At 40.1% G+C, this 27,800-nt stretch overlaps 2 protein-coding genes across 8 annotated transcripts; one reads left to right on the top strand and one right to left on the bottom strand.

The window, feature by feature from the left end:
* The first annotated feature begins 300 nt into the window (after positions 1 to 300).
* LOC119908034 (free fatty acid receptor 3-like) lies at positions 301 to 2,826 on the top strand. Its single transcript, XM_038725779.1, has 2 exons — positions 301 to 548; positions 1,464 to 2,826. The coding sequence occupies exon 2, from the start codon at positions 1,501 to 1,503 to the stop codon at positions 2,485 to 2,487; it is 987 nt and encodes a 328-aa protein (XP_038581707.1). The 5' UTR covers positions 301 to 548; positions 1,464 to 1,500; the 3' UTR covers positions 2,488 to 2,826.
* A 2,591-nt stretch (positions 2,827 to 5,417) lies between these two features.
* On the bottom strand, positions 5,418 to 27,796 carry ago3b (argonaute RISC catalytic component 3b). 7 transcript variants are annotated; one of them, XM_038725778.1, is made up of 20 exons: positions 27,637 to 27,796; positions 27,155 to 27,442; positions 22,042 to 22,219; positions 21,763 to 21,883; positions 20,658 to 20,866; positions 19,774 to 19,910; positions 19,012 to 19,146; positions 17,215 to 17,302; positions 16,969 to 17,116; positions 16,053 to 16,172; positions 15,847 to 15,969; positions 14,947 to 15,080; positions 14,286 to 14,470; positions 13,910 to 14,069; positions 13,510 to 13,600; positions 12,119 to 12,313; positions 11,850 to 11,984; positions 11,521 to 11,622; positions 10,905 to 11,104; positions 5,418 to 10,425 (listed from the first exon to the last, which is right to left on the bottom strand). In XM_038725778.1, exons 2-20 carry the CDS (start codon positions 27,171 to 27,173, stop codon positions 10,317 to 10,319), a joined length of 2,589 nt encoding a protein of 862 aa, XP_038581706.1. In that variant the 5' UTR covers positions 27,174 to 27,442; positions 27,637 to 27,796; the 3' UTR covers positions 5,418 to 10,316. The 7 variants fall into 7 exon arrangements, with proteins under 7 accessions (XP_038581706.1, XP_038581704.1, XP_038581701.1 ...); XM_038725776.1 differs by having other exon boundaries at positions 15,826 to 15,969; XM_038725773.1 differs by having other exon boundaries at positions 14,947 to 15,113; positions 15,826 to 15,969.
* Positions 27,797 to 27,800: the final 4 nt, after the last annotated feature.

Consider the following 27,800-nt stretch of genomic DNA (forward strand, 5'->3'; position numbering starts at 1 on the left):
TCCTCATGGATAAAGCACATTTACTGCTTCTTTGATTATTTAGAATTGTATTTTTACAATGTTTTTTTTTATTTTTATCTTTAATGCAGAACCCATATAAATAAAATAAAAAATTTTGCTGCATAATCAGATTATGTTGAGGTAAGCCCTCATAAATGTTGTAGGCTCCAGGACTTAATTTCAACCTCATCTGTAAATACACTACAGACTACAAGTCAGCACCTGCCTTTCTCTTTGTCTGTGAAGACCATTCACACAAAAAGTTATTGCAACACATTTCCACCTACATCACAGCGAGCTTTTAAACCGTTGCTGGGAGATGATGTTTGGAGAGCAAGGAGAACAAAGATTGCGTCCAGAAGCTTATTAAATTTCCTCTATTGAAGGAGAGATAGCAGATATTCAGAAGGACATGCATATTTAGTGCAGTCTTGTGATCTGATCAAACAGTCTGCTTCCAGGAGGCGAAGCATGCTGCCAGAGCTCTACAGCACCAGACATGACAGCCGCACAGTGATGGAGAGCCTGGTTTTTCAAGCTTGACAGAGGTGAGTTGGTCACACTTCTTTATATTATTTTACTTCTGTTCAGTGGCATTAATGGATTGGTTGTATATACAGAGAGTCTATTAGCAATTAATTGAACAATGAATACTATAATTACAAATAATGTCCACGTATCCGAAGCCTCATACAGCTTCTTCCACACCGTTGTACTGGGTGACATAACCCTGTATTACGGTGAAGGTAAGCTGTCTAGTTTATTTTTCAAACATTATCCTAATACTCACTATAGCAACAAAAATAGTGATTAAAATAGTTCCCAACATACACTTTACACCTATTGGAGTAACAAAGGCTACAAACTACAGTGCCTGTTTAGCCTTTTAATAAAGTATAAAATATGTACAGTATTTGCAACCCATTTTTAAAGATGTACTTCTCCAGTATGAATCAATAGACTTGATGTTGAGTGCCACAGACAGTAGAGAAGTCGATGTTGAACACATGTTGGTTTTGGTCTTTTCATGGGATTTGTTGACAACAAATATAGAATGACTGAATCCTTTTTCATGTACTCTCTACTTCTAATTGAGGAGATAACTTTTAATTTCCACTGACTTTTGTCTTCACAATTTAAATTTTTAGAAGAAATTACTAATTGTTTAGAATCTGACCTGATGTAGGTTTCCTTAAAAATGTATCTCCTTAAAAAAAAGATGAATGTAGTTGTATGTCCTGTATCTCTTGATGCTGAACATGCAGGGCTTTCTTCAGGAGATTGTTTAACAGAGGTGGTATGCATGCTAACATGCTCACAATGACATTGCAGACATGTTTTGGTTTGGAATTTGGTCACAAACCAAAGTACAAGACAAATTCAAATTTGACCTGATTTGAATTCATCCTGAGGGGGACGCTTGCATATTATACTAATGATGATTCCTGTTTTCTTGTGTCCAGTGTCTCAGAGAGTCTGTCCCTGGTGTGAGCATCCGCCATGCTGTGCAGTCAGCTGTTGTTTTATGTCTACATCCTCACCTTTCTCATGGGGGTCCCTGCCAACATCCTGGCCTTCTGCACCTTCTGCCGCAAGGTGCGCCGCAAGGCAGCCCCAATAGACATCCTCCTCCTCAACCTCACCATCTCCGACCTCATCTTCCTGGCTTTCCTGCCATTTAAAATTAAGGAGGCCTCTGATGACATGGTCTGGATGCTGCCTTACCAGCTGTGTCCCTTCAGTGGTTTCATGTTCTATGTCACCATCTACAACAGCACCCTGCTGCTAACAGCTGTGAGTGTGGAGCGCTACCTCGGGGTCGCCTACCCCCTCAGGTACTCCCTGTGCCGCAGACCTCGCTACGCCATGTGGGCCAGCATCATGTTCTGGGTGGTGAGCTCTCTGAACCTCAGCATCGTCTACATCATGCCTTATGCCCAGTGGAGCAAAGGTGCACACACTGACAACAACAATGGAAGCACCACCAACAGCCCTCCCCCCACCTGCTACCTGAATTTCAGCCAAGAAGAGCTCGCCATCCTTCTACCAGTCCGCCTGGAGCTCTTTCTCGTTCTCTTCTGCATACCCTTCTTCATCTGCTGCTTCTGCTACGTCAACTTCATCCTCATCCTGTCCCGTCTCCCAAACATTGGCAGACGCCGGAGGCTGCGTGCCATTGGTCTGGCACTCGGCACGTTAATAGTATTCGCCGTCTGTTTTGGGCCTTACAACGCCTCCCATGTGGTGGGGTTTGTTCATCAGGACAGCGAGGGGTGGAGGAACGTAGCATTGCTCTCCAGCACATTCAACGCCTGCCTGGATCCAGTTATCTTTTACTTCTCCTCAGCGGCTGTAAGAAGCATGTTAAATCACTGCTTCAGGAACATAATGGCAAAGCTGCACATCCTGAGGTGTGGAGGGGCTCCTCACAGTCCTCACCAGAGGCCCTTCAAGACTAAAAAATACAAGGAAGCACCCCTTCCCTGAAAGGTTTGGGGACATTACCATTGTAAATGTGTTTTGAGAGAGTGAAAAAAAATGTACCAAATAAATGTTCCACTCTCACCATTGAGAGGGGCTTCAAGCTATTTTTAATGAACCAATCACTGTGGCTAGCAACAACTTTAGTGTCATGTCAGCACCTTTTATAGGCAACATTTGCTCCAGAGCTAAAAAGGAATGCAATAAACACTTGAGTGAGCAAGTTTATTTTCTGTTATTTATCTGCTGACTCTGTTTTTGTCAAGCAACAACATTTAAAGCTGACATTTATTGGTATAAGCATGAGTTATTTTCATGTCCATTAACATGACATCACATATGTCATAACAGAACCATGTAGATCCTTTGGGTGTAAGTGTTGTAACACAGCTGTGGATCCTTCAGTAAAGAAAGTTTACTTAGCAGTAAGCTATGACGTCTGTTTTTACCTTGTTAATACTACAGTGGGTGTGGTTGTTTCATCATGAGCCATTTGAGCTGCAGTAATTACTGTTAGTAGGTCAGCAATAAATGGTTTGTCAGCCTTTTTCCAGTGTAGTGTGAGAGCAATCAAAAAAGACTAAACAATCCATCACTTAAAAGTGTGCTCATTACAGCAATCACAGTATTCTTACAGAAGTGGCGGTCGACCCTGAGGGGTGGAGGCAGGAAACTCCAACATCCGACACTTGAGTAAAGGCTGCAAAACAGCACTGCACAATGTGAGCTCTGTTTTAAAAAGTCATTGTTGTGATCTATACAGATGCACTTGAATGCAGTGTTCTGCACTTTTCAATTTGTGCTGATCAAAGAACCTGATCTTTTCTAATAAGTTGTACTGATTATTTAACCAGGAGATCCAAACTGTAGAAGTGCTTCAACTGTGAGTCATGTAACATCGAGTGGGACTTTTACTTCCAGAACCAGTGGTGCCCAAAATGGCTCCTCCCACTAACCCTAATTCTCATGGGTATGGTAGAGAGAGACAAAACATGATTTCTTATTAACAAAGTTGAAATTATTACAACTGGTGACTACAACATAAAGGGTTGTAACATTATGCAGAAGGCACCTGCGTTTCTATGTTGACGAACACTGACTATATGTTTAAAAGATTAATTTGAAATGGGAATGCAGAATGGTGAAAAATACTTTGAGAACCAGATTTAACCGGCATCATACTGACGATATACAGTAACCGGGAGAGTTTAATGCTCATCTAGGCAGTGGAAGTGCTTCAACTGTGAGTCTCCAACATAACAGTGTTTATGGGAAAAATAGTTTTCTGTTCTCAGATTACTGGTATAAATGAAGCAGGAAACTGTCCCATCAGAGCATATGCATGAAGTATCCTGGTTAAATATACTTTTCTGTGACTCACAGTGCAAGAAGGACACTGTTTACTCAAAGATGAGTGTTTTATTGGAGCGAGGGATAAAGCAATTAAAAACCAGGGGATGTTGACTACATAAGCAGGAAGTGGAGATTGTACACTGCCAAGGTAATTTGGAGTTATAAGCACGGACAGCCTGAGCTCTAAACACAGAGACTACACAACGCCGTAGTGTTATAAAGTTATAAAGGGTGTCTGTGTTGGTCTGCGGGAACTTCAAACAGGAAGTGACTGATAACAGCCCTCTGTCCATTTCCTGTCGGTAATAATGAATCCAGCGCTCCTATGCAGGAGAAGTGCACGTATACATAGATAACATCTTTATAGTGTCCTGCACAGAGGACATCCAGGCACGTTGGTTCAGCAGCACACTTTGTTCATTTGTAAGTTTACTGTGTGCACCTTCAATTTACAAAAAGTTTAATGAAAGCTGTCTAATCTTATTTTCACTCAGCCTGCTGAAAAAGAGATAAATTATATTGTGACCTTAAACATACAGCTACGTTTAATTTTATTACCTTCCAACAGAATCATATTATGATTACAGGTCCCACAGCTTTCTAATCAATTCCTGAAAAGTAAGTCAATTCTGAGGAAGGTTCCTGAAATTTTATTTGGTAACACCAATCCGTACACTTAATTATTTCCATTTATTAAGTATTGCAACCTACCTTCACCAGTGCAGTAGCCATCTTGTACTCGGTCGAGTTTCATGCATGAAAATCTGTATGGAGGAGTTAAGTTGTTTAGCTTATGATTATTATTTTAATTTTTTCACCGACACTGGAGTCTTAGTTATTGCTTGCTGGGCAAAGTTATGCATTACATGCTAACGTGCTCTCAATAACGATGTTTAGCAGGCATAATGTTTACTATATTCATTTACATATTCAACATAAATGTGGTGACTTAATAAGTCTACTGTCTCACAAAACTGTCTCCATTTTTACCTATAAACTGTAAAATTAAATTAGGGCACCTTTAAAATAAACTGTCAGAAAATCAGATCTGAAATTAATATGGGAGTATTACTTGTACACTAATCATGTTAAGAGTATCCTACACAGGAAGCAGTGAAATTACTTTAGACAAAGTTGGGACTCTTCATTGGATTGGTGTTTGAATATATACTAAGTTATGATCATACTTTCTGTTGTCACAAAGATTAAAGCTAACTACAATGTTCTGCAATATACAGTTTTAACATAACTTTTGCTTGTTGAGTGGAGTAGAATCCCTAAGTTAAGAAAGGTGACTTAAACACCTCGAGACTATGATACCCGATGTGAACGTCATCACACAAAATTAATTTTATGATTGTGCAAACTGTAAACAGTTTGCATGAGTTCAACTGTGATTCTGTGATCACTTTTCTCATTCACATTTGCAGTTGCCTCTGGAAATGATCACAAACCGTGAGGGTGTTCATGGCTTTCTAAACCTTTCCATTTCCTCTTAAGAGTGCAGATTTCAACGTGACGAGACATCCGGGTAATGTTGTCAAAAATATTAAAATTTTAAAAATGTAGAAAGAAATAACACATTTCATACATAGAGTATTTATTCAAAAAATTAAATATGACAACCAAATAAAAAGGCTCAACGTAGGACCAGGATCAGATGAGTGTTAAGACAAAAAAGGTCTTGACATACAATTTACTTCTAAAAGTGACACATTTTAATAATCAGGCAAAAACAAAAGGAAAAAAGCACATTAATATACTGTGAAACCCAAACATTATTTATCTTTTTGAGTATGATATGCAGCCAACCGCAGAGGTTTACAGATTTATTATTGTGGGGAATCCCTTCACATGGGAGACGGGCACTCGTGAAGTTACAACTCAACCGAAGAACGATCCCAAGTCTGTAAACGTCTAAAATTTCACATTAGAAGATAGAAGAAAAACTAAAATCATAAAAAAAAAAAAAAGAGGGTCAGATGGTGACGTGCATAAACTGAGAGAAGGCCAGACAAACGGTTTGCACAGAAACTTTACGATATCTTCATTATTGCCGTCCATTCGAGAATGAACACATAAATTAAAACGCTAAAGGAGGGAGAAAAAAAAATAAATGTGTTTACAAGCAGTAAGGGAGGCATCATTTCCCTATAGAAATAAAGTTAAATAAATAATGCTACATAATCTACACTGAGCTACTCGTTACCTATGGAGTCATGAGTGTTCCCCTATTTGTTTTTTGTTTTTTAGAAATGTTAGTTATTGGGTTGTGCTTGAGAGTGCCCGTCTACTAAACTGATCCCCACAGGCCTTTTGGTCCTGTCAGCTCCACACTGATCAGTTCTGCATATTTGTGTGTTCTTGGCATATATGTCAGAGGTATCCACACACTCACACACAAATACATATATATACACACACACACACACACACACACACACACACACACACACACACACACACACACACACACACACACACACACACACTCACACCTTACAGTATTGTCATGTATCAATATATACTTATCAATGTAGACTCGGGCCTCAGCGCCCTTTCTGAAAATTAAGATTTCTTTGATTTACTCGTTTTTTTTTTTCTTTTTCAGCACCATCAGGAAAGGCACAGTCTGTTTACGGACGAGTGGGTCCAAGGATGAACTTTCAACCCTCCTCCTCTCATGAATATGCAAAAAGAGTTAAAAAAAAAAGAAAACAAAACAACAGCAAACAAAAGAAAGTAAAATAAAAAACTTTGATGCAGTTTGCAGCACATGCACTGAGAAATGTCTTAAATCCCATCACATTCAAAATCTTTCACTTCTTTGATGAGCTTTTTGAGATGATAAAATAACAGCAGGGGGGAGGTCTTCACAGGTCTTTGCAGAGGAGGGTTGAAGGTTCATCTGATCACTTAACATGACAAAACAACCCTCAACGGTCTCCACAAAGCAGGTCAATGCAGCAAATACATCCGTTTAGCTTTTAACACAAGTAAACCTATTGCATTATCAAATTCTGAAAAATGATCACCGGCCACTGCGATTATTAAACTCCATATTTCCATACAGCTATCACACTTCTGCTTCAAATAGGACTTAATAGGAAAAATAAGTGGTGTGTGCATTACATGAATATCCTTACATATAAATATATCTCAATTCAGACTTTAAAATGCTTTTATTTTATTTAGGAAAAAGGCATCTGATGTCCAGCGCTGTAAGACACAAAGACCTGCCTACAGGTCGACTTACTGTACGTGGCGTTGTGAGTGTAAAAGGGATTCCCGTCATAAGGCTCTAAATAGACTTTCAAAAAACAAGCAGAGCACAAGCCAACAATGTTAAACATGCCCACGACTAATTTTCTTCAAGTAAAATCAAATGCTGGTAATGTCTGACATTTAGGAAACTGCTTCAACGGGACAACAAACACAGAGGGGGACAAACTACTCAGATAGTTTTTAGAATTAAAAATGCTTTTAACTGCAGGCGACTCCAAAAACAGAAGAGAATCAACCAGAAGCACAAACTCTGCCCGGACACAAAACACACCTCAGCAGCATCATGTTCAACCATAAACACGTGCATATTTTTTAAGTGCAGTAAAATACCATATCCTCTAAGTCTCTCTGTGTATATGTGTATGTGTATATATCTGAGGAAATATTCAATAAATGGGTTTTCTTATAGCAGCGTAAGTTTGGTTCTGGTGACATGTGGCTTGCACAGTTAGCAGTACAGGGCCGATCAGCACGATGCTGTAAGGCTGTGAGTGTAGAGAGCTACCCGTACAGTACAGCAACCCCACCCTCCCTCAAAATCCTCCACCTTCACCCCTACCAGGCACGTTGGTTTGGTCCACGTGATGAAACCTGAAGGCTTCGTCTGTGTTAAACTATACTGCAAGGCCATGACAGAAAAACACCCTCAGGGGCTGGGCATTGAAAAGAAGTACCACTGTGACTGATAACTGGCAACGATGATTTAAAAAAGCAAAAAAATATATTGATAAACTTCAACATGTTGGATTGTTAGCAGATGTCTTATGTGATTTTTCCGATAATTATTTTGTTGTAATTTGAGATTCATAAGCTACCAGTGTCCAAATGTAGCAGAAAAAATGGTTTCCTCCAAAATAGAAAGGTAGTTTTAAGTACCGTCCTAGAGCAGCAACGATTATTTTATTATTAATTAGTCAACTGACAGAAAATTAATCAGCAACTATTTTTATAATTGATAGTTTTTAGTAATTTTTAGTAAAAAATCTGCTGTTTCTAGGGACTGAAATGAGAGACTGTGATGCTCTTCTTTGTCATATATGGTGGTAAACTGAAAATCTTTGGGTTTTAGACTGTTGGTCAGACAAAACAAGAAATCTGATGCATCTCATTGGGCTATGTGAAATTAGAACAAATATTAAAAAAGTAATAATAATACATTTTATAAACAAAATTATTAATTGAGAAAAAATGAGCAGGTTAATCGATAATGAAAATAATAGTTAGCTGCAGCATGAAAACCAGTTTTGGAGATACCCAGCCCAGACCTCCTCTAAAAACAAATGCAAAACAGCAAGGTGAAAAAGACTGATATATGAATATGAAAGAGTACAAAGAGTGCGGGCTGTCAGTGCACCAAGTGAGGACACGCATCCAAGTCTCTGTCTTCAACTGGCTGCATGTAACGCCTGCTCAGAAATCCACATTTATAATAGCAGAGAAGAAATGAGTGTGATTATTCTTTTTTTTTTTTCTCCCTCACTGACATGACCACTTCTCAAGATCGTGACATTATAAAAAATCTTCATGAAAAAGCTGGACATAATTTGCAGGAAACTGCACTGTTGTATTTCATAATCAATGTAAGCTTTGTTTTATGTATGATCTCCAATAAAGTGCGTCTAACTGATCACATAATATGTTGCAATCACAAGGACACAAACCGTTAAAATGTTAAGTTGATTAATTATTTCCTGATAACGAAAAACAAAAACATTAGGAATAATCACACATGCATTGAGATCAACTACAGTCCAGCTCCATGTCTCGGGCAGTGCAGTATTTTTACATTATGTTGGGATTCTGAGACCGTTTCACTAAATGCAATAACAGAAGCAACCAAACCAACATTCGATTAAAAACCTTCCATCCAACTAACAGTTAACACACTCTTACCAAATCAGGCACTTTGTTTGATCTCTCCAAACACCATCAGACCTCTCGGCTGATCCACACATCCTCACATCAGGCCGATACATTCCTGAATCCAAGTTCATTGTCACATGCCAAAACTCACTCGTAAACATTTTAGCACGCCAAAGCTCCTTGAAAACATTCACCACTGAACCTGCTCGCTCTGTATTAACACCTTATTGCACTGACGGAGTTTTTGACAACTAAATTGGTCAGTTCCTTGTGTAAAAGCTGTGAAAAGCCAAAAGGTTTGTGGTCGTCACAAGATAGAAACGGTCTACTCTGTTCTATTGCTGAAAACGAATGTTAATTAAGTTAAAAAGAACACAACAACTCATAAATAGCAAGAAGGAATAAAACTCACAGGACGACGTTTGGTATAACACTTTGTACCAAGCTGAACTGTGAGTGAGAGACGTTTAAAATTGTCCATTTCATGGCCATGGCATTGTATTCTAGCAGTCCTCTGTATGCACCTCACCTCGCTGTAAGGCATTAAGCGATACACAATACCTCTTTGATGGCTGTAAGTGGCTTTGTTTAAAAAATTAAATAAAGATTTCATTCAGTGTCTGTGTTGGTTGAGTGCTGAGTTGGGCTTCTTACTGTCTGGCTGAATGACTGTGAGGAACCATTGGCTTAAAGGGAGACAGAGGAGTAACTGCTAAGGCAGCCTGACGTTTACAAGCGTACTTGGCTAACGTGTTGCAGTGGCAATCACACATTTGCTCGACAGAGAAGTGACACAAATTATATCTAGACAAGATGAAAACTCACAAACAAACGTGTAAAAACCATCTACAACATAAACCAGCAACATTAGGGTCAACATGAGGCTACGGAGCAAGTCAGGTCCTCACTGGTTCTGCTTCATGCCCACCATGCACCAAAAAAATCATCAGTTTTTGTATTCCCTGCTGCTCCGCCATACTTTAAACACACAGAAAAAAATAAAAACAGCAAAATAAAAACTTTGAGCTGCTGTCAAAACTGGAAGGCAAGGACGTGACTTGCGCGCTTTAGAGGAGACAGAATCCATTGTAATTTAAATACAGCAGAGGAGGTGTAGGTGAGAAAGAGATGCACGGGCGGGAGCACAGAAAAGATTGGCTGGTTTCAAATTGCATAATGTGGCTGTAACTCCTCTCTGGCTTATTACGTCCTTACGCGGCCTGCACTCGCAGCCGTCGCCACCGAGTTCCAGTGGCCTCTGCGTGACGTGACGAGGCAGCTGATGGAAGTGGGACACTGAGACTGGTTGAAGATGGAGGGAAGTGGAGGGGCGGTCAGGCGAAATACATGGTCCTCAGTGTGTCGTGGTGGATCTGAACAGCCTTGGCCAGCGCCTGGGGGTCTCTGCCATTACTCTGCCCTGAGACGTGGCTGCCCTCCGCACTTTGAAATGAGAGAGAGGAATAATGGTAAGTTACATATTAAAAAGTCTACAATATTTACATTTGATAGTGTCTGACCTGAAAAAGTAATTATTTTTATTATTTATTGTTATTATAAAGACACTTTATAATTAAAAAATAAATATAATTTCCTTAAAAAATGGATGACCTAATAAATTTGTACAGCCAAAATGATTAATCTAGGAGTAATCCCCAACAGATTCATTGGTTCCATTCCTTTCTTACAAATAAATTAAGATGATTCAGATGTAATCAACTTCCATAGTCCCATAAGGCACACAGTATTTTTTGTATGCGACGCTGTGCTTTTGACAGATGCAAAAACTTTGATGATGGATGAAAGTTTCGGAGAGTGTGTAAACTTGACATTGTGAGTTTGCATTTAAACGTGCGACAATTTCTGACCTGGTGTGCAGAGGCCTGCATCATCTAATTAAAATTAAAAGACTTTCTCCCCACCTGTCGTGCTCTTTGTCAACCAGGTGGTAGCGGGCACGGAAGGCTACCAGGTGGGCGTAGTAAGCTGGTGCAGGGATGGAGACGGAGCGCGTGCAGCGGACGTAGGTGTGGCACAGCTGGTAGGTGAGGAGCTGGAACTCATCCCCGGTGAAACAGTTGTCGTCCCACAGAACGTGGTAGTGGGAAGGCCGGCTTGTACCCTGCAGGGAGGAAAACCGAGTTAATCGCGCCCCAGAGAAAAGCAGCTCCATAGAGAAAAGGACAAACAATGAGCGGCTAAATTTAGGTGAAGAGGGGAGGCGTGGTTGTTCGACAGACTGAAATAGAGAAGTTCTCAGTCTGTCTGTGTAGCTGAGGAAGAGGGAATATTCTTTGATACTCTTCACTACAAGTTGGTCTAAGTATGCATAACATACAGTAACCACAACAGTTCATTAAATTTAAAAGAAAATGTACAGAAAATGTACTTGTGGTTTTAAAAAGGCCTTAAATCAGAAATCTGGCCACCACAAGTGTACTACAATAATTCAGTCTATACAGTGAAAGTTCTTGCTACTGTATTTTCAGTGAGTTTGAGTCTGGTGTAGTAAGTCTGGGTTCGCCCGACAAAGTTTACCTGGATTCCAGCGTGACTGCAGAGGTAAAAGTCAAACTCGTAGGGGTGGGTGATGTCGGTGTCCACTGTGGTGCCTGCAGGAATGTTTCCACTTCGTCCAACCTGAGAGTGAAGCGTAATTTTACTATTTTAAGAGGTCACACTTCCACAAAAATCCTTTACAAGCCTGAGCACTAACCCTGATGTCAAATCCTTCTTTAATCTGCTTTACTTCCCTTTTGTCTGATCACCTTCCTAATTTGCCAAATCAAATCATACAGATGCAGGCCACCAGAATACTCCTAGAACACCATATTGTTTACAAAAAGAAGTCCCGTTTTCTAACTCACCCGCTCGTTGCGATCTGCACAGAAGAGACGCGTGTGATGGCGTTTCTGCACGACAATATAAGTAATCCCCGGCTGGTAATCTTTCTCGAGACTTATGCAAGCCTCCCTGATAGCCAGCAGCTCATAGTACAGGACCTACACAGAAAAATACAGTTAGACTTGCCAAGTAAATTAACTTAGAACATTAGCAAACGTGTTTTTGTAAAATTACAGTAAGAATTGGACATTTGACACAACCTGCAACTTTTACAGAGAAAAAGTTGATTTACTTGTCTGAACTGTCCCTCTGACACTCCGTCCCTGTAGAAGATGATCCTGGTCGGCTTGTAGCGGGTTGATTTGTAGAACTGGATCAGGAGCTCTCGCACCATAGACGCCAAGTCCTGGATGACCTCCTGTCTGGGCCTCTGGACCCGCACTGTAGCACAGTACCTGCTGGGGTGAGCGTCCATGCTGCCCACCACCTGTAGAAGCACGACATCAGTCAGAAGTGTCAGAAACACAATTATATGCAAAGACATCACAACTTAAAGGTTCAATGTGTAAGTTTTAGTGCCATCTAGCAACCAGTGGCTCATGGTGCATTTATTGCTCCGCAGATGATCCCATTTCCTGAGTTGTGAAGTTGTTCTTCCGACTTCAGTGTGTGTTCATGCGCTTTTAAGTCAGAATGTGGAATCAGCATGGACGCTAATACAAAGATGTGTTGGATTAGCATTACCAGAGCGAATAAACAACACGCAGACATACGATATCTTATCTCAACTTAATTTCTAAATCCAACAAAAAAAGGCTGCTCTTTTAATATATTTACATAATATAGCCTAACCCTGGGAAAGCTTTTATTATTTGTGTCTTCTTAATTATTTGTATACTGTTCTGTATACTTCTTTATGTCCCATGTACACAAAATTTGTTCCGGCACCACATGAATGCACCATCAGTTACTTCTCACCCCTCCTTTTGCAAGCGCTTAGGCGAAGCTACGGTGGCCGACGTGCTCTGTCAGTTTTTGTGCTAAATAATGCGTGTGGTCTTCTATTTGTCCAAATGTCACTTCTCTTCTTACTTCTATTAAACCAGACTACTACTGCTATTACTACTTCTGCTTTGTACGTATTACATGTAGTGACGAAACGTGCTCTGTAGAGTGGTTTGTCCGTTTAGGCTACAGCAGAAACATGGCGTAGCAACATGATGACTTCCATGTGAGGGGACCCGCTTTGAATGTAGATAGAAATGGCTCATTCTGAAGGTAATAAAAACATAATAGTTCATTATGTAAGGTCTTTATACACCACTGAAAACATAGTTATGTATATTATATTGGATTTCTGTCAATAGATCCTCCTAAATATTACACACTGAACCTTTAAGAGCATTTAAGAAACTATTTTTTGTGGGTTTCTGCAAAGGTATGCAAGTAATACAATACATAGTTACATAGATGTTAAAAATGTTATAAATGTTAAAAACACTCAAATTATACAGTGTGTTTTAGTCATGTTTCAGCAAGGAAACGGCTACAGCCAGTCCAAAATTATTTCAGGGTAATAAAGTCCATTTTGTGACAACAGGCAGAGACTGATATGAGTAGTGTAAGTGAAGAAAAAATACAAGATTGTTGACCAAGTATCTTTTCTCTGAAGTGAAGTCTCACCGCTGCAATAGATGGCTTTTTCCCATCTCCTGCTGGAGGATGAGTGACATCAGCCCCGAGGAAGATGACAGGCTGCTGGAACACAGAGGGTCTGTGTGGATGACAAGAGACAAAAAATTATCTTCCGACCATCAGTCATGATGCGACACAGTCTTTCGAACAGCCAGCAGACAGGCTCAGACATTATCAGAGACACTTTTGATGTAAAGTCAAAAATTATAACAATTTAAGAAGACATGAATGTCAGATAGCCGGATTATTTTCCCTACCCACTGAACTCAGAATGTGTCTAGGTGAGAAAAAAAACCTTGAATTTTAGTTAAAAAATTCAAAAAAAGACTGACAAGACGCAGCAGCAAGAACCCATGAGGTCTATCTTTACTTTCTGTGTTCATTTTACCGTTGGTGTGGAACCAGGATGTTGTTGATTCCTCCCAGTTTGACGTTGATCTTGAGGCAGAGGTTTGACAGGGTCTGAGGGGACGTCTTCACTACGTTCTTCACCTGCACACACTGAGTGGCCATGCCAAGAAGGGTGTCGCCCACCCGCTTCACCTCAGCTGTGGGCCAGAGATATTCCTTTGACTCTACATTCACGGTTTACTGCACTTATATGCCTCACAAAGTTCATATGACTGAAGTGAGACTATTTTGTATTTGTCTAGGGTAGCAGGAGCCTAAAGGTCAGAGGTTCAGATGCAACATTTCTATGCACACTGACTTTGTTACCGTTCATATTTCAACACTGTATCTGGTTTAGAAATGTATTTTTGTACCATAGACAGGTGTTTTCCCAGGCAGGATTACGATGATGAGCTGCAGCCCACCGTAGGTGTTCTTCAGGTGTCTGAACATGGGCTCCACGCTGTCAGCTCCCTGGGCGTATTTACAGAAACATGGCTGGCCTTGGATTGGCATCCCAGCATCCTTTGAGATTTTACGCAGCTGGTCAGTGAAGCTCCTGAGCATGAAGAAAAAAAGAAATGTAGTTATTTTCATAAAAAAAAGACATGCTAGTAATGTGTTTTTAATGTCACTAGCAGCAGAGTACTGGTTTATTGTGATTTATTTATGTAATTCTTCTTGTCACTTGAGGAGTGATTTTTCTGTTCTCAAACTGTATTTTTTAATTATTCAAAATAAGGGGAAAAAAATGTTCTGCTACATAATTGTAAAATTAACTGTCATACCCTAGTATAAGTACTCTACTAAATTATTCTATTTTAGACTTTGCAATTCTTGTTAATCTAAATAAATTTGACTTGTTTCTTTAAATGTGAGATTTTCTTCATTGGGTTCCAGAGCATTTTTTTTTTATTTCACAAGCTAAAATGTGTATTATCCTTCCTTTAATCTGTTGATTCTTTTATTATTTTTATCACTTCCCGTGTTACTTTAACCACACCAACTAAACTAAGCATTTTTTTTTAAACTCACTTAAGGATCTCTTCTCGGCACTGCCTCTGGGTGGCGAAGCAGGCGATGGCCCACATCTTGATCTCTACTCCCGTGTGAAACTGCTTCCCCCTCATGTCCCACACCCCGTGGCTGGGTGTGGCCACCGTGCGGTTCTGCAACGACAGTGCAGGGTTGATCTGCTGGGGCTGGCAGTCACACAGACACATACAGTACAAGAACACAGACAAAGTATGGATTCAAAGATTTAAAGGATTCAGGCAGCCAGTGAGATTTCAAGATCAAGGGCTGGTGATTATTTAATAGACTGAGATTCATCGGCTGATCATGGCATTAGAGACAAATTAATTTCATTACCCGATTTTAATCTGTGCTTCTGATTGGATCATGCATTTAGCGTGTATTGCAGGAAAACATATTTGTATGGCAGACATGCAAATCAGAGACTGCTTTCAAATCAAAACATCTTCTTTGTATTATCTTTTAAAACATCATGCATTTGTAAGAGTATAAAACCACAGCAAATTGTTCATGTGAGAGATGGACAAGATGCAATCAGAGAATTGTGACACATCAAATGTGAAAATCACAGGGTTTCCCCACAGAAAATGTGTTCAGCTCAGAACTGCCTTAGAGTGGCTCATTTTTGAATTTTTGTCATTGTTGAAAGAGTTCCACATGTACATGTCATTCATCACTACTAAAGGATCATAGGACCAACTGAGTTTTTGGTTTTAAGGCAGAAATTCAGAGCCACGAAATTTCAAGAGTCAGGATTATTAGTCCAACTTGTGCAGCTTTTCTGACTAACTGGAGGAAACCCCGCTGTCTCAGACACACAACACAGAGACTTGTTAAAAAACAAACATGCATATGAAGCGTGATTTAAAGGGAAGGTACCATAAATGGTTCAGAGCTCACCCTGCCGCCATATTGCAGCATGGGGGCCGGCAGGACGCGGCCCGTCACCTGAGCCATCTCATCTCGCACGCGGAACTGAAACTCCTGGACGAATGGGTCGGCCTCGTAATTTGCACTCCTCACCTGAGGGGAAGAGAATTTGTTTTATTGAACAAAAAAAAAAGCAAGCTTCTTGCAATTTTATTTCTGGTCCACAAGATACTCACCAGCCTGCTGATCTCCTCCTGTCTGTCTGGTGCAGAGCGGGCTGTTGCTTTGATCATGGTTGACGTCTGGTTATCTGTTAGTTTTTTAATGCAGCGCTGTCCAGCTACAATGTTGCACACCTGAACGGAAGGGAAAAAAGCCGGTTCAGGTTAATCTAGCTCTTAATCCAGTTTGATAATCTGACTGAATTACCAGTTTGTTTTACTTCATTCATTCACTAGCGTTTTGATTTTGTCCAAACCAATCAGGAGCAAGCCATTGAGATATCCATTGAGAGTTGACATGAAAGCTGTAGTAGCAGAGCATCAAAGATTTATTTTTCCGAATATGTAAAAAAATATTTAAATACAACTTAATTTACATCAAGTTGTATCTCAACCACACTGGTCACCATTTTTCTGTCACTGCTATTGATGTTTATAGCTAATTACCCATTCAGGAATATGATCTCCCTATTCTTAATACCACCAACTTGTTTCTCCAACCGGCAGAAACAGCAGTCAACGGGCACAACACAAGACCTACATGATTCAGGCTAACCTTTACACATGCCCAACATATTTGGATACAAAAATGTGATTTATGATTTCTGGTACCCAATTATATTTTGATATTACTCAGTGTTTCCCACACGTTCATTTATTTGTGGCGGCCCGCCACAACATCAACGCTGACTGCTACAGATTGATTTTCGATTTTTTTTACTAGGCCTATTTAAAATCGTATTTGATTTTACGCCCCGTGCGCCACAGTTACACTATCATTCTGTGGGAAACATTGTTACTTTACATTAAACTTTCATACTATCTCAAAACCTTACCAGCCACAACGACAGGTCATCATTATCATTATTTATCTTCCAAAGACATATTTACCAGCAGCTGGCAGTGGAATCATACGGTCATCAGTCCTTACCTCCAGGGGCAGGTAGGTGTGTTTCTGTTCCTGGCCCACCTGCAGACAAGGCAGGTGGGGGTACTTTAGCTGCAGGTTGTACTTCTCTCTGAAGTACTGCGCCACAGTGCGTTCAACTGTCTGACCACTCTCAAGCTGCAACGGAAATCTATGGATGGAAGGGTAACAAGAACCACCTGTTAATGTAAGCCAACGACAGCTTTGATTGTGCGTAAAGAGCTACTGGAGTGCAGTGTAGAAACATACGTCTGGAGGCTGGCAGGGCGTCGTGTTACATTGCAGACTCTGTACTTCCTACGCATGGTTCCACAGTGAGTCACTTCCACTTTAAGACCTGTGGAGATGGTGGAGAGATCAATGTGAATGCGCAACAGCAACATTTAAGTGGCTAAAGCTTTTATTCAGTAGACTGGAAAAACTCAATTAGGGTTGGGTCATCAAGAACAGGTTACAAGTTGGAGCCAGTACCAAATTTCCTAGAACATGTGCTTTTCAATTCTGGTTATTGGTTCATAACTTTTTGCATATTTCAGTTTCGCTCCCAATTTAACTGCAGTGAGCTTTTTACAGTCCATAAAAGTTGCACTTATCTGCCAGGTCCGGCTACACAGACCTAACGTCACACCATTTGTTACGCAGTACATCAACAAAGCATGCAAGAAGAGTGTAGTTCTATTAACATTTGTGGACCATGGCGGACCGCAGCAAACACTTAAAAGTTTCAGTAACAAATGTTAAGGACGCATCAAAATGCAACACTTGCAGTAAGGATGTTTGGTGCAATATGACAAAGCATTTTCTTCAATATGGCATCAATCATGAGTACAGCTAATCCCAGATACAGCTAACGCTAAAAGTAGCCACGTCTCACACTAATGGTACAAAACCCAAGGTGAGCTGACATTCACCCTTTAGACTAAAGGGAAACAGATGATGTCTACAAATGATATATTTTTTTCTGGGGTCCCTCTAGTACAGAAACTACTTTCACTTTAGCTAGGAAGGGGAAGATGAGTATGGATGAATGTCACCGAGCACTGATAAGAGTTGTAGTGAAGCGGTTACATCCCTTTCTAAGGTCGAGTCTCTTCTGTTTAGGTATGCAAAATCTGTTTATTCACAGCCGTATCCATGGACATTAGCCTTCTTTGATATTTTCCTGAGTCATAGCACATCAGAAGCAGCTGACAGAACGTTAGTCTACTGTAAACTATGATACCCCGTGGTAGGTGTAGCATAATGTGTGACTCTAAATGTGGCAAGAATAAAAGGTAGGCAAATTTTTGTTCTTGGAACATGCGTTCTTTTTTTCCCCTCCAAAATATATTATATAGAACAGAGATTCGGTAAGAACCTGATTTGATTTATCAAATCAATTTAAACGATACTAGGGCTGGATCCGAATATTCGACCGTTGGGTACACATTCAATTATGAAATATGATTATTGAGGGGGGGGGTTTGCGCGCCTGACCTCCACCAACAGCAGTGAACGTAACACTCCAGTTCACATCAAAGGGAAAATGAAATGAAGCCCTCTGCTGTGTGAGAGCACTGAGCTTAACAGCAGAAGAGTGGAAGTTATAGCGTTTATTAATTTTACAATTGCTTAATTTTATTACAGATGAAAACAGTCAAATGTCCAACATTTTAAAATTAATCAGTAAACTGCAGGCTGGAAACAAACAAACAACAACACAATGAACACATTTAAATAATTATATTTGACCAATTGTAGAAGAAGAGCATTTAGTCACTATAATTACAGTTAAAAGTGACTATCAAAGCCTCGAAGCTCAAAAAATTATATTTGGGCCAGCCCTAAACAATACCCAACCCTAAACTCAATAGTTCAAATTCCTACATCGGCAAAATTAAGCCTGCATCAAATAAACTATCAAAACATAAAAAGCTAATACTGAAAAGGCTACTGCAACATCAAAACACATCTGTTCCCAACACATAACAACACACAAAGCCGTACAGGGTAAGCCTCGTACTGCAGCACAGTGAAAACAAGCACTACCTTTCCTTGGTGGTGTACCTTTGATCTCTTTGGTGAACTTGACCCTGTGGGAGTCAGGGAGAGGGCGAGGCTGCTCGTCAATGTTGTGAATGTCCAGGACCTCACACATGAACTGGATTACTGGCTGGGCTTTATAAAAAGCTGTGGCTGACACTGAAACGATAGAGGTCAAGGTCAAATTTAACACAGGTGGAGGTGGATGAAGGTTTACTTAGAGCCATGAGGCACAGAGATTATTCTCAATCCCAAAAAGATATATACATTAAAAATGCATTGCAGAGTGCATAACTTTTAAGACAACATTTGATGAACACTGCCTGCACATTAGAATAAACACTGCCAGTTAACCAGCAAACAAGATACAAGGAAATGTAAGTGTTACGCATAAATTCTTTTGAGTTGGTCATGAGGTTTTGAGTAAAACAAAAGAACAGTTTTAATTTGAACAAACAGCAGTAAGGGAGATTCTGATCACAGATATCGGTTACTTTAGGTTAGCATGAAGACTGGAGAAAAGGGGACAGCTAACCTGGCTCTGTCCAGGGTAACAAAAACCGCCCACCGGTACCTAATGTTTCATCTTGTTTGTTTAATCCGTCCAAAAACCACAGGTTAAAAATGCCTTCTTGTTGTAGCCTTATGACTTGAGAGTGGTACTGATCTTCTTATTAAACTCTTAACAAGAAAGAGAATGAGCAAATTTCTGACAAATGACTAAATATTCTTTTAAATATCTAAATATTCCTTTAAATGTGCCTGGTTTCCCCAGTGCTTACTCACCATCAATGTTGAGCATCATTTTCCACATGGCTGGCCGTACCGACTGATGGAAGCCAAACCAAACCTCTCTTCCCCCACCTAGAGGGTGGTCATAACCCTCTGGGGAGGAGAAGAAGGACCGTCCGACAGGTGTGTACCTGATAATGACAGGGAGATTCACTAAGGTGAGTGTGGAGCACAAAAATAGAACTCAGGCTGGGAGTTGCATTCCCTGTGTGGTTCACTGGGTGCAGCATAACACAAGCTCTGCATGAGTTACTGGTTTGAAACCACAGGAGGCTAAAAAGGTTTTCGTTCATGTTACTAAAAGCTATTTCAGTTAATGGATTCACCAAATGGCAGATCACATACAATATGCTTTTAATCCATATGTCCATGTTGTAATCAAATCCCACTTGGACCATCTCCAAATATACTGAAGATATATCCACCTGTAGTATTGTAGGGTAAATATATGTTTCCACCAAACGGCACCTGTTACAATATGTGACGCCTTTGGGGTTAAAATACTGCATGATAAATTAGGGGAGCTGTACAGTAGCTCTAGGATGAAAGTATCCTTGGATCATATTTCATGACCAGAACTAATCAACAAGAAATAGTCTTCTCATGCTTAATTCAGTGGTCTTCATCTTCCTGTCACTGAAAACTGTAATATGGTTATTGTAAACTACAGCATACAGTAGTCATGATTTGAGCTACATATTTAACCAAATTTTAAAATCTTAGAGACTAGTAATTATCTCAAACTATAAGGCTACACTGAGCTTTCAATATAATTCAGAGTATTTAAATATGAACTAGGTGTGAATTTCTTTACAATTCTTTTTAAATATTACCAAAAATAAATAAATCTTTGCAGATGGTCAAGGGAGAAAACTCACTTCATGGAGGGCAGATGACGAAGGACAACGTCCACGGCATGAACAGGGTTGGTGCTGATCGGTTTGTCAAGGTCCACCGGTTCGGCCACAGCACGTCCCGTCAAGACTTCATGCAGCATGTGCCAGCTGACCAGTGACACAAACTTAATGGTGACCTTAAATGGGCGGTCCTTCCCACCGTCACCTGGCAGGGTGACATCCAGATCCACCTGAAGATGGAAAACAAGGGTCTCAATGATAAGAAAAATAAAAAGCATGTGTCTCCAGGCCCATTATTTAGGGCCCTAAGAAATCTGTTTCCCCAAATTCCATGTTTTTTGTTTAAATTTTTCTATTTAAGCACATTTTATCATCAGAAAGAAGAAAGAGCGTGTAATCATGTGATGGAGGAATAAATTAAGAAAATATTACAAATTGAATCAATATCAATATGAATTTGATGTGTCATATTTACAGAAATATTCAAATGTATGTGCAATTATTCATGGAGACAAGTCACAATAACAACAACAACACATTGTTGCAATACGTGTATTGTGAAATGTCTCCTATGAAACAGGTTATTACTTGACAGCCTCAGTATGCTGCTGAACACATAAGTGGGTCTGAAGGAGGCAACTCTCACGTGGAGAGCACTCCTCCTTGTTTACAAAGCTTGACCGGGCGTGACTTTTTATCTTTTTCTAACAGAATATCTGACTCCGTCCACACAGCCACCAAATGTACGAGCTGGCATCTTGCATCTGCTGATGTGGTCGCAATTCTGACAGTTTGTTGAAGTGTTGAGCTCTTGCTAACGCACCGTCTTCAACATGAAGGAGTGTGTGTGTGTTTAGTTTGTATATATATATTTTTTTCATTCTGCAATTTATGCATTGCAGAAATTATAGGGACCTATGCCATAGTATATTACTTTAATTTTGGTATGACACTGTTTTTAAGAGTGAGCCTATTTTCATGATGTCCCATTGATAAGATCTAACAAGAAGACAAGAAAAACAGCACACACTTCTGACCTTGACATTCTCTGTCAAGCTAAACTGTGATTTTTGTTGGTCCAGACTAACTAAAACACCAGCATCCAAACTTTACTGTGTAGTCTTACCCCACCAGTGGCGACAGGAAGTGGGTTAGCAGTGTAGAGGCTCCTCTTCCCATCATAAACTGGCAGAACGTCACCAAAGATGGTCACCTTGAAATGCTGAACCATGGAGTCCACCACCTCCCTGAAAAAAACCATCAACACACAGGTAGTGTTAGCTAACTCTCTGATATGTTCACAGTCCATCTGGTCTACACTGAACAAAAGAGTCCAGTCTCCTGAGGACAGTCTGCTCATAAATAGCAGCTCAAGACCTGAACCACTTTCAGCCTTTCCTGTTACCTGTTGACCCGGCGAGGACATTTTTCTGGCTTGATGTCCACCTCATACAGATAGACGTCGATCTTGGGTATTTCTACCTGGAAGCAGTTGGCGAGAAGCTTGATGGGCTTCCCAATGGTGCCATAGCCAGGTCGCCGTGGCAACGAAAAAAGGGCTTGGGCTTGGGCTTCAGCGGCTCCTACAACAACAACAACAACAACAACACATGACAATTAAAAACAATTGTTTACACTCGCTTTTCTAAAAAAAAAAAAAAAAAAAAAAGTATAAAACTGTTGTTATGGAAATTTGAATATGCCTGTATATTACATGATCTATCTTAGTAATACAAACATATAGTGTTAATGTAAAGAGTAAAAATTAGACTGAAATTTGCCAGCTTGACACAAACACGGCTCCAAATTAAGGCTGGAGTATCTGTTGGACATAGGTAGGCAAGTATTTGCCTACATGTTTGGCCTGTCAACTATAATGTGATAAAGGAAAATGTTATGGAAAACATGTCAATGGTGCGTTTTACAGCTTATTGCGCAACCTCCAAATGACCAAAATAAACCTATTAATGTAAGTTTAATGCAAGAAGAATTTGTCTTTATTGTCTTAATATCGTAGTATAAGACTAGAGCTGGGCAACGAAACAGTAATGATAATTATTATAACAAATTTTCAATAAATGTTTGATTTAATTCATTTGAATCACAAACAAATTAGCACTATTTTTAATATATTTATTTTGTTGAGGAAAAGGGACTGAAAAAATATTTTACTTAATTTTACTCAGGCATATTTGTTAAAAAAAAGATTTTATCATAACTGTATTGAATGTTCTTCAGATTTGTGAAGTGATCAGCTGTTTGGCATCAAGTGTTTGTTCTGACCATAAAGAAAAGTTTAAAACCATCTGGTTTCTTCAACTTTCACAAAGGAGAAAAAAATTGCCTTTAAACTTGAAAGAAACAATGATATGACATTTGTGTGATAATTATCCATATGAATGATATGAGATCTTTTATCGTGATAACATGTTTGGCCGTATCGCCCAGCCCTATATATAAGACTGGCAGTTTCAGTTTTTCAATGCAATTCATTCCTGGAGTTTGGTGCATTTTTCCATGACCAACTCTTTTGGTAACAGAGCAGAAAATCCTACAAAATCCAGTCCTCATCCACCATCAGCATTTACGTCCCAATATTCAATGTCCCAAAATAGCTAAAACATAACCCAAACCAGCAATCATGAATGTGATCTACCGTTTCAGACGAGCTAAGAGCTTTGAGCGGAAGACAAACTGGAGGAAGGATGTGGTTAATAAGGAGCAGAGGGTGGATGCTAGGACTGAAGATGGTCAGGGACGTTAAAGATTGCCTCATATCAAACTGACAAAACTGAAACAAGCGAGTCACATAAATCTGATAACGGTCGTATGAAAGGTTACAGAGTTTGGTGACATTTTAAATGAAGACCAGCTCATCGTTCAAAGATTTCTCCTTACTGACATGGCCTTCGCCAGACAGGAGGAAAAGTAGGCGGGTGACACCACGCCAATTTGACACCAATTTTCATAAATGCCAAACTGGAAAGTACTCAGTGATAAAAAAAAATAAAAGTGACATCACACAACCACACAATTTCCACAAATGTGACTCAGAGCATCCACACACACACACACACACACACACGCACAATGACAACATGACAAAGTCTGCATGTACACTCAGCTCAGGCTGTTAAAATAGCAAGAGGTGCACTTTGTTGTAATGACAGAAAAACAATTGTACTGCTGAAAAACAGTAATGATGAACGTGGCCGTAAACTGACTGCGGCAGAGAAGTTGTGGGTGGAGAGTATTTAACCGTTTCAGCCTGCAGCAGAGAGCTCCTGTCAGAGTGGAGGGGCTGACCCTGAACCTGCCTAAGGAGTCATCTTTCAGTAAAAGGGCCGCACTTTCTGCCGAGGCGTCCCCAGGTCCGTTCCCCTTCTGTGGCGTTCACATGGCAATGGTGCCCATGTTGCTATAGTTTCTACATAGCAACTGCAGGCGTGCTGACAAGAGGAGGAACAGGTGCACACAGATTTATCTCATTTATCTTGGAGGTCCGGTGATGAAAACACTATGTAAATTGTACTTTATTTGCGTGGTCATTATTTTGTCTTCATTTTTAGGATATTCATATTTCGATGCCAATGATATAGCTGTGTTTTCAGTATTTGGTGGTTACTTGCGATGCAGTATTCGTCATTTCCAGTGCATTGTCTATTTACGCCTATTTAGCACCGGTCTGCATATGAACTAAGGGGGAACCCTCGGGTCTAAAACGTGAGGCAAATGTCCCTTAAACCTGCATTCTCTCTAACGGCCTGCAGGTGGCGACTATTCATGATTTATTCCCTCATTTCCTACGGTCTCAATCGCATGTTTCAAGTCTTCTTCAATATAGCATGATGTTCATTTAGTAAATTATGTAAAATAGACCATAAAGCAGAGTATGGTTTAGGGCGGCCGCTAGCAAAAATTATCATTCCGGTTAAAGTCACCGTTAACGTGAATTAGAGATGTACCTAGCTAACCAAGCTAGCTAGCTCCACAATCTCGTCCAAATATAGTCACGTCCGGTCCAGCTGGCTGCAAAAAATCAAGATGGTGACAGCCATATTGGCAAACTCGAGGTTTAAATACAGCAGTCCACAAACCAATGGATAACATCACAATGACTATGTCCACTACTTTTATACAGTGTATGTACCATACCATACATGTGTATGAACCATACAGGCTTGTAATATAACTCTTTTTGCTCTGCCAAGCACGTGTAGAATTTTTGCTTTTCCATTTTTAACCTTTAATGCAAGAACTGTAGAAATGTAAATCAACAAGTGACAGCAAAAGAAATCCATCCTCAGATTTCTTTGAGGAATTATGGAAAACATCCTTAACTAGACACAAGACTGACGGCACCAGTAATGACCCAAAAACACAAGGGTTCACTGTAGAACGAGCAACAATGGAGAGACTAATGACCGCATATCAGGCTGCTTCATTATACAAACAACCAGTAACAGCCCACACGGAGCTGACATTCAACCCACACACTTTAGGAGAGTACTCCACTGATGTAATATTGTACAATCCTAATATCACTACACCACTGCTAGAGACTAAAAGGTATTTTTAAATTTAATTGTTTTAATCTCCTCTACCTCGCAGACTTCATTAAACACTCCAGATGTGCGTAGAGACGCCTGCAAAATGTTAAATCTAGTTCTACTGAAGATGAAAAATTCTCAGCTTCCAGCTTCTCAATTGTGAGGATTTACTTTTTTTCTTTGTTTTAGACCATTATAAACTTAATATATCTTTGTGTTTTGCCCATTACCTTGAGCTCTGGGAAATTATGATGGGCATTTTAAAAGATTTATGTGATGTAAAATCTAAATGATTAACTTAAGTAGTAAAAAAAAAAAAATCACTTATCACTTACTTAACTCAATTATGAAAATATCTGCTTGTTGCAGCCCTAAACCAGATCCATAATTAACTGCATGAAGAGTGGTGAAAATATGTGGCAAAAATGTGATCTCTTAAATTACTGACGGAAGTGGCTTTTTTAATTTATGCATAAAATTTCAACTTTTAAACAGGTGAAATAACACAAACAATGTGAGAACACAAAACATGGCCATGGGATATTTGCAAGAGGAATTTTACGACGAATCAAGGGCTGATTTGTGTAGTTCAAACTACTGTTAAAAAAAAAAAAAAATGTATGAAGAATTCATTTAATAACTACAGATAGCTCCAACATCTTTTTTACCATCATGTTCACACAGTGTCCTATAATTTATCATTTCAGATTAGTTTGCACATACACTTCATCCCAATCACTGAACATTACACTGCCCTCAATTCATATATGACAAGTCCATATTTTCAATTAGAGCAGAAACACTTAGTCGTTTATTGATTAGTCTATCGACAGAAAATTAATCAACAACCATTCTGACAACTGATTCATCTATTGGACCGCTGTCCAGAAAGAACAAGCTAAAGACATCACAGTGGGCTCTGGAAAACTGTGATGGGAATTTGGAATGGGAAATTTACTGGTTTTGGACACTTTATATCCAAAATAATTAATTGATAACAATAGGCAATTTATGTAATATTGAAAATAATGTTACTTGCAGCCCTACTTTCAAGAAATACACAGATGTCACAAATACTGGCAGAGTACAGTGACCTTAAAAACTGTTGATAAATCAGAAATTATGTTTTGATCAAAACAAACATGAGCCCATTAATCAAAGCCTGACACTGTTTTAAAATGTTTAAATGTATGTTGCTCTGATAATACTGTGTAGTGCGTATAAGGTGAAAAATCGGTGGAGTTTGTGACAAGTGAATGAGTTTCAGTGAACCAGTTTGACCCTTTGTTCCCCCTCCCAGTCCAACACGGGCCTCCACAGCATCAATAATATACAAGCTGTGACTCACAAATTGTGCCCCATGGCAACAAAGTAAATTGACTAATGCCCTGGCATGCTCAATTGATTTGTAATTAACACAGGCAGCGGTGAACTGAACATTATTCAATAGCTAGGGGTAACTATGGCAGCAGTTGTTGACAAAGCCTGCCCTTCAAACAGATATGTACACACACACACATCTCTGAAACTGAGCCAGCCTCTCAGGCATCAGGCACACCTGACGGAATCACCACCTGCCTTTGACAGCCGAATAAGAATGACGTAGACAACTAACCCACGAAACTGCTTTGACACACACACACACACACACACACACACACACCAAGGTGGAAAACGGGGAAACACCGCTGAGAAACAACCACCCCTGTGTATTACACTTGATGGAGCTGAAAATGGGAATTTTTCTATCTGAGCACCAGTGCCCACGATAGCACAGCCACCTTTCTTACATCAATGTTGCCGATTTAGATCAACTTAACACACTTGCAGCTCCCACATGCTCAATCACGGGGATCAGACTTGTGTCTAACACTGCACACAGTCTGCAAATAACTCAAGTGCAGCATCTGAACACCAAATTAGCGCCGTTAAGCACGATCAGCATGGCCGTTAGTCTGGGGATCCCACCTGTTGTTCCGATTTCCATTCATGAGGTATCTGTCCGGATGATCCGGCACCCAGTGATTACTTCTCCCTGCGCCGGTTAAAACTTGACTGCAGATCCGCTAGCCGACACGCCGCTCCCCGGCTACGCGGCAGCCCGCTCCCCGGCTTTGGTCGCTGATGTGGAACCGGGCCGCTTGGGGTTCCCCTCGGCTGGAAGTCCTCTCCCCCGACTTGCCTTACCGCAACTGACAGCTCAAAGTTGTACAAAATGTCCCCAGCTGCCGCCCTTTGAAGTTCTTTATCTTGTATCTGAAAGAAGCATAAGATTATGTTCAGTGTTAGAAATGTTTGTGACAGTTCAGACGGAGTCGGTTGAGTTTCACCGATAGTCGTTAGCGGCGGTGGGTAACGTTAAGCTAACAGCGTTAGTTAGCTTTAGCCGACGACAACTAAGCTAGCAACTAACTGGCAACTCGACAGACAAGACAGATGTGAATATTTACCCGGTCAGTGTGTAAATTCGTCGTCCCGGTTAGTTAATGTGACAATCCGGTGTTCTTCTTTTTCAAACAGATATGAGGGGTTCACTACCCCGGCGTCCTCGTCGATTTCGACTACAAACCGGTCTGAAATCTGCACTTCACCGCCCTCTCGCTCACCAGAATAA

This window comes from Micropterus salmoides, unplaced genomic scaffold, assembly GCF_014851395.1.
Source record: "Micropterus salmoides isolate LMB-PRFRI ecotype aquatic unplaced genomic scaffold, ASM1485139v1 Ms_hic_scaffold_17, whole genome shotgun sequence".
In the NCBI taxonomy this organism is placed as follows: domain Eukaryota; kingdom Metazoa; phylum Chordata; class Actinopteri; order Centrarchiformes; family Centrarchidae; genus Micropterus; species Micropterus salmoides.

What these genes read in the sequence shown, in the direction of transcription:
- LOC119908034 (XM_038725779.1), top strand. Translation starts at nt 1,501, where the DNA reads ATGCTGTGCAGTCAGCTGTTGTTTTATGTCTACATCCTCACCTTTCTC.
- ago3b (XM_038725772.1), bottom strand. An exon ending in CAGAGGGACAGTTCAGACAA is followed by an intron (nt 11,985 to 12,118) that starts GTAAATCAACTT and finishes TTTTCTGTGTAG; the next exon opens with GTCCTGTACTATGAGCTGCT. An exon ending in GTGCAGATCGCAACGAGCGG is followed by an intron (nt 11,623 to 11,849) that starts GTGAGTTAGAAA and finishes CTTCACTCTCAG; the next exon opens with GTTGGACGAAGTGGAAACAT.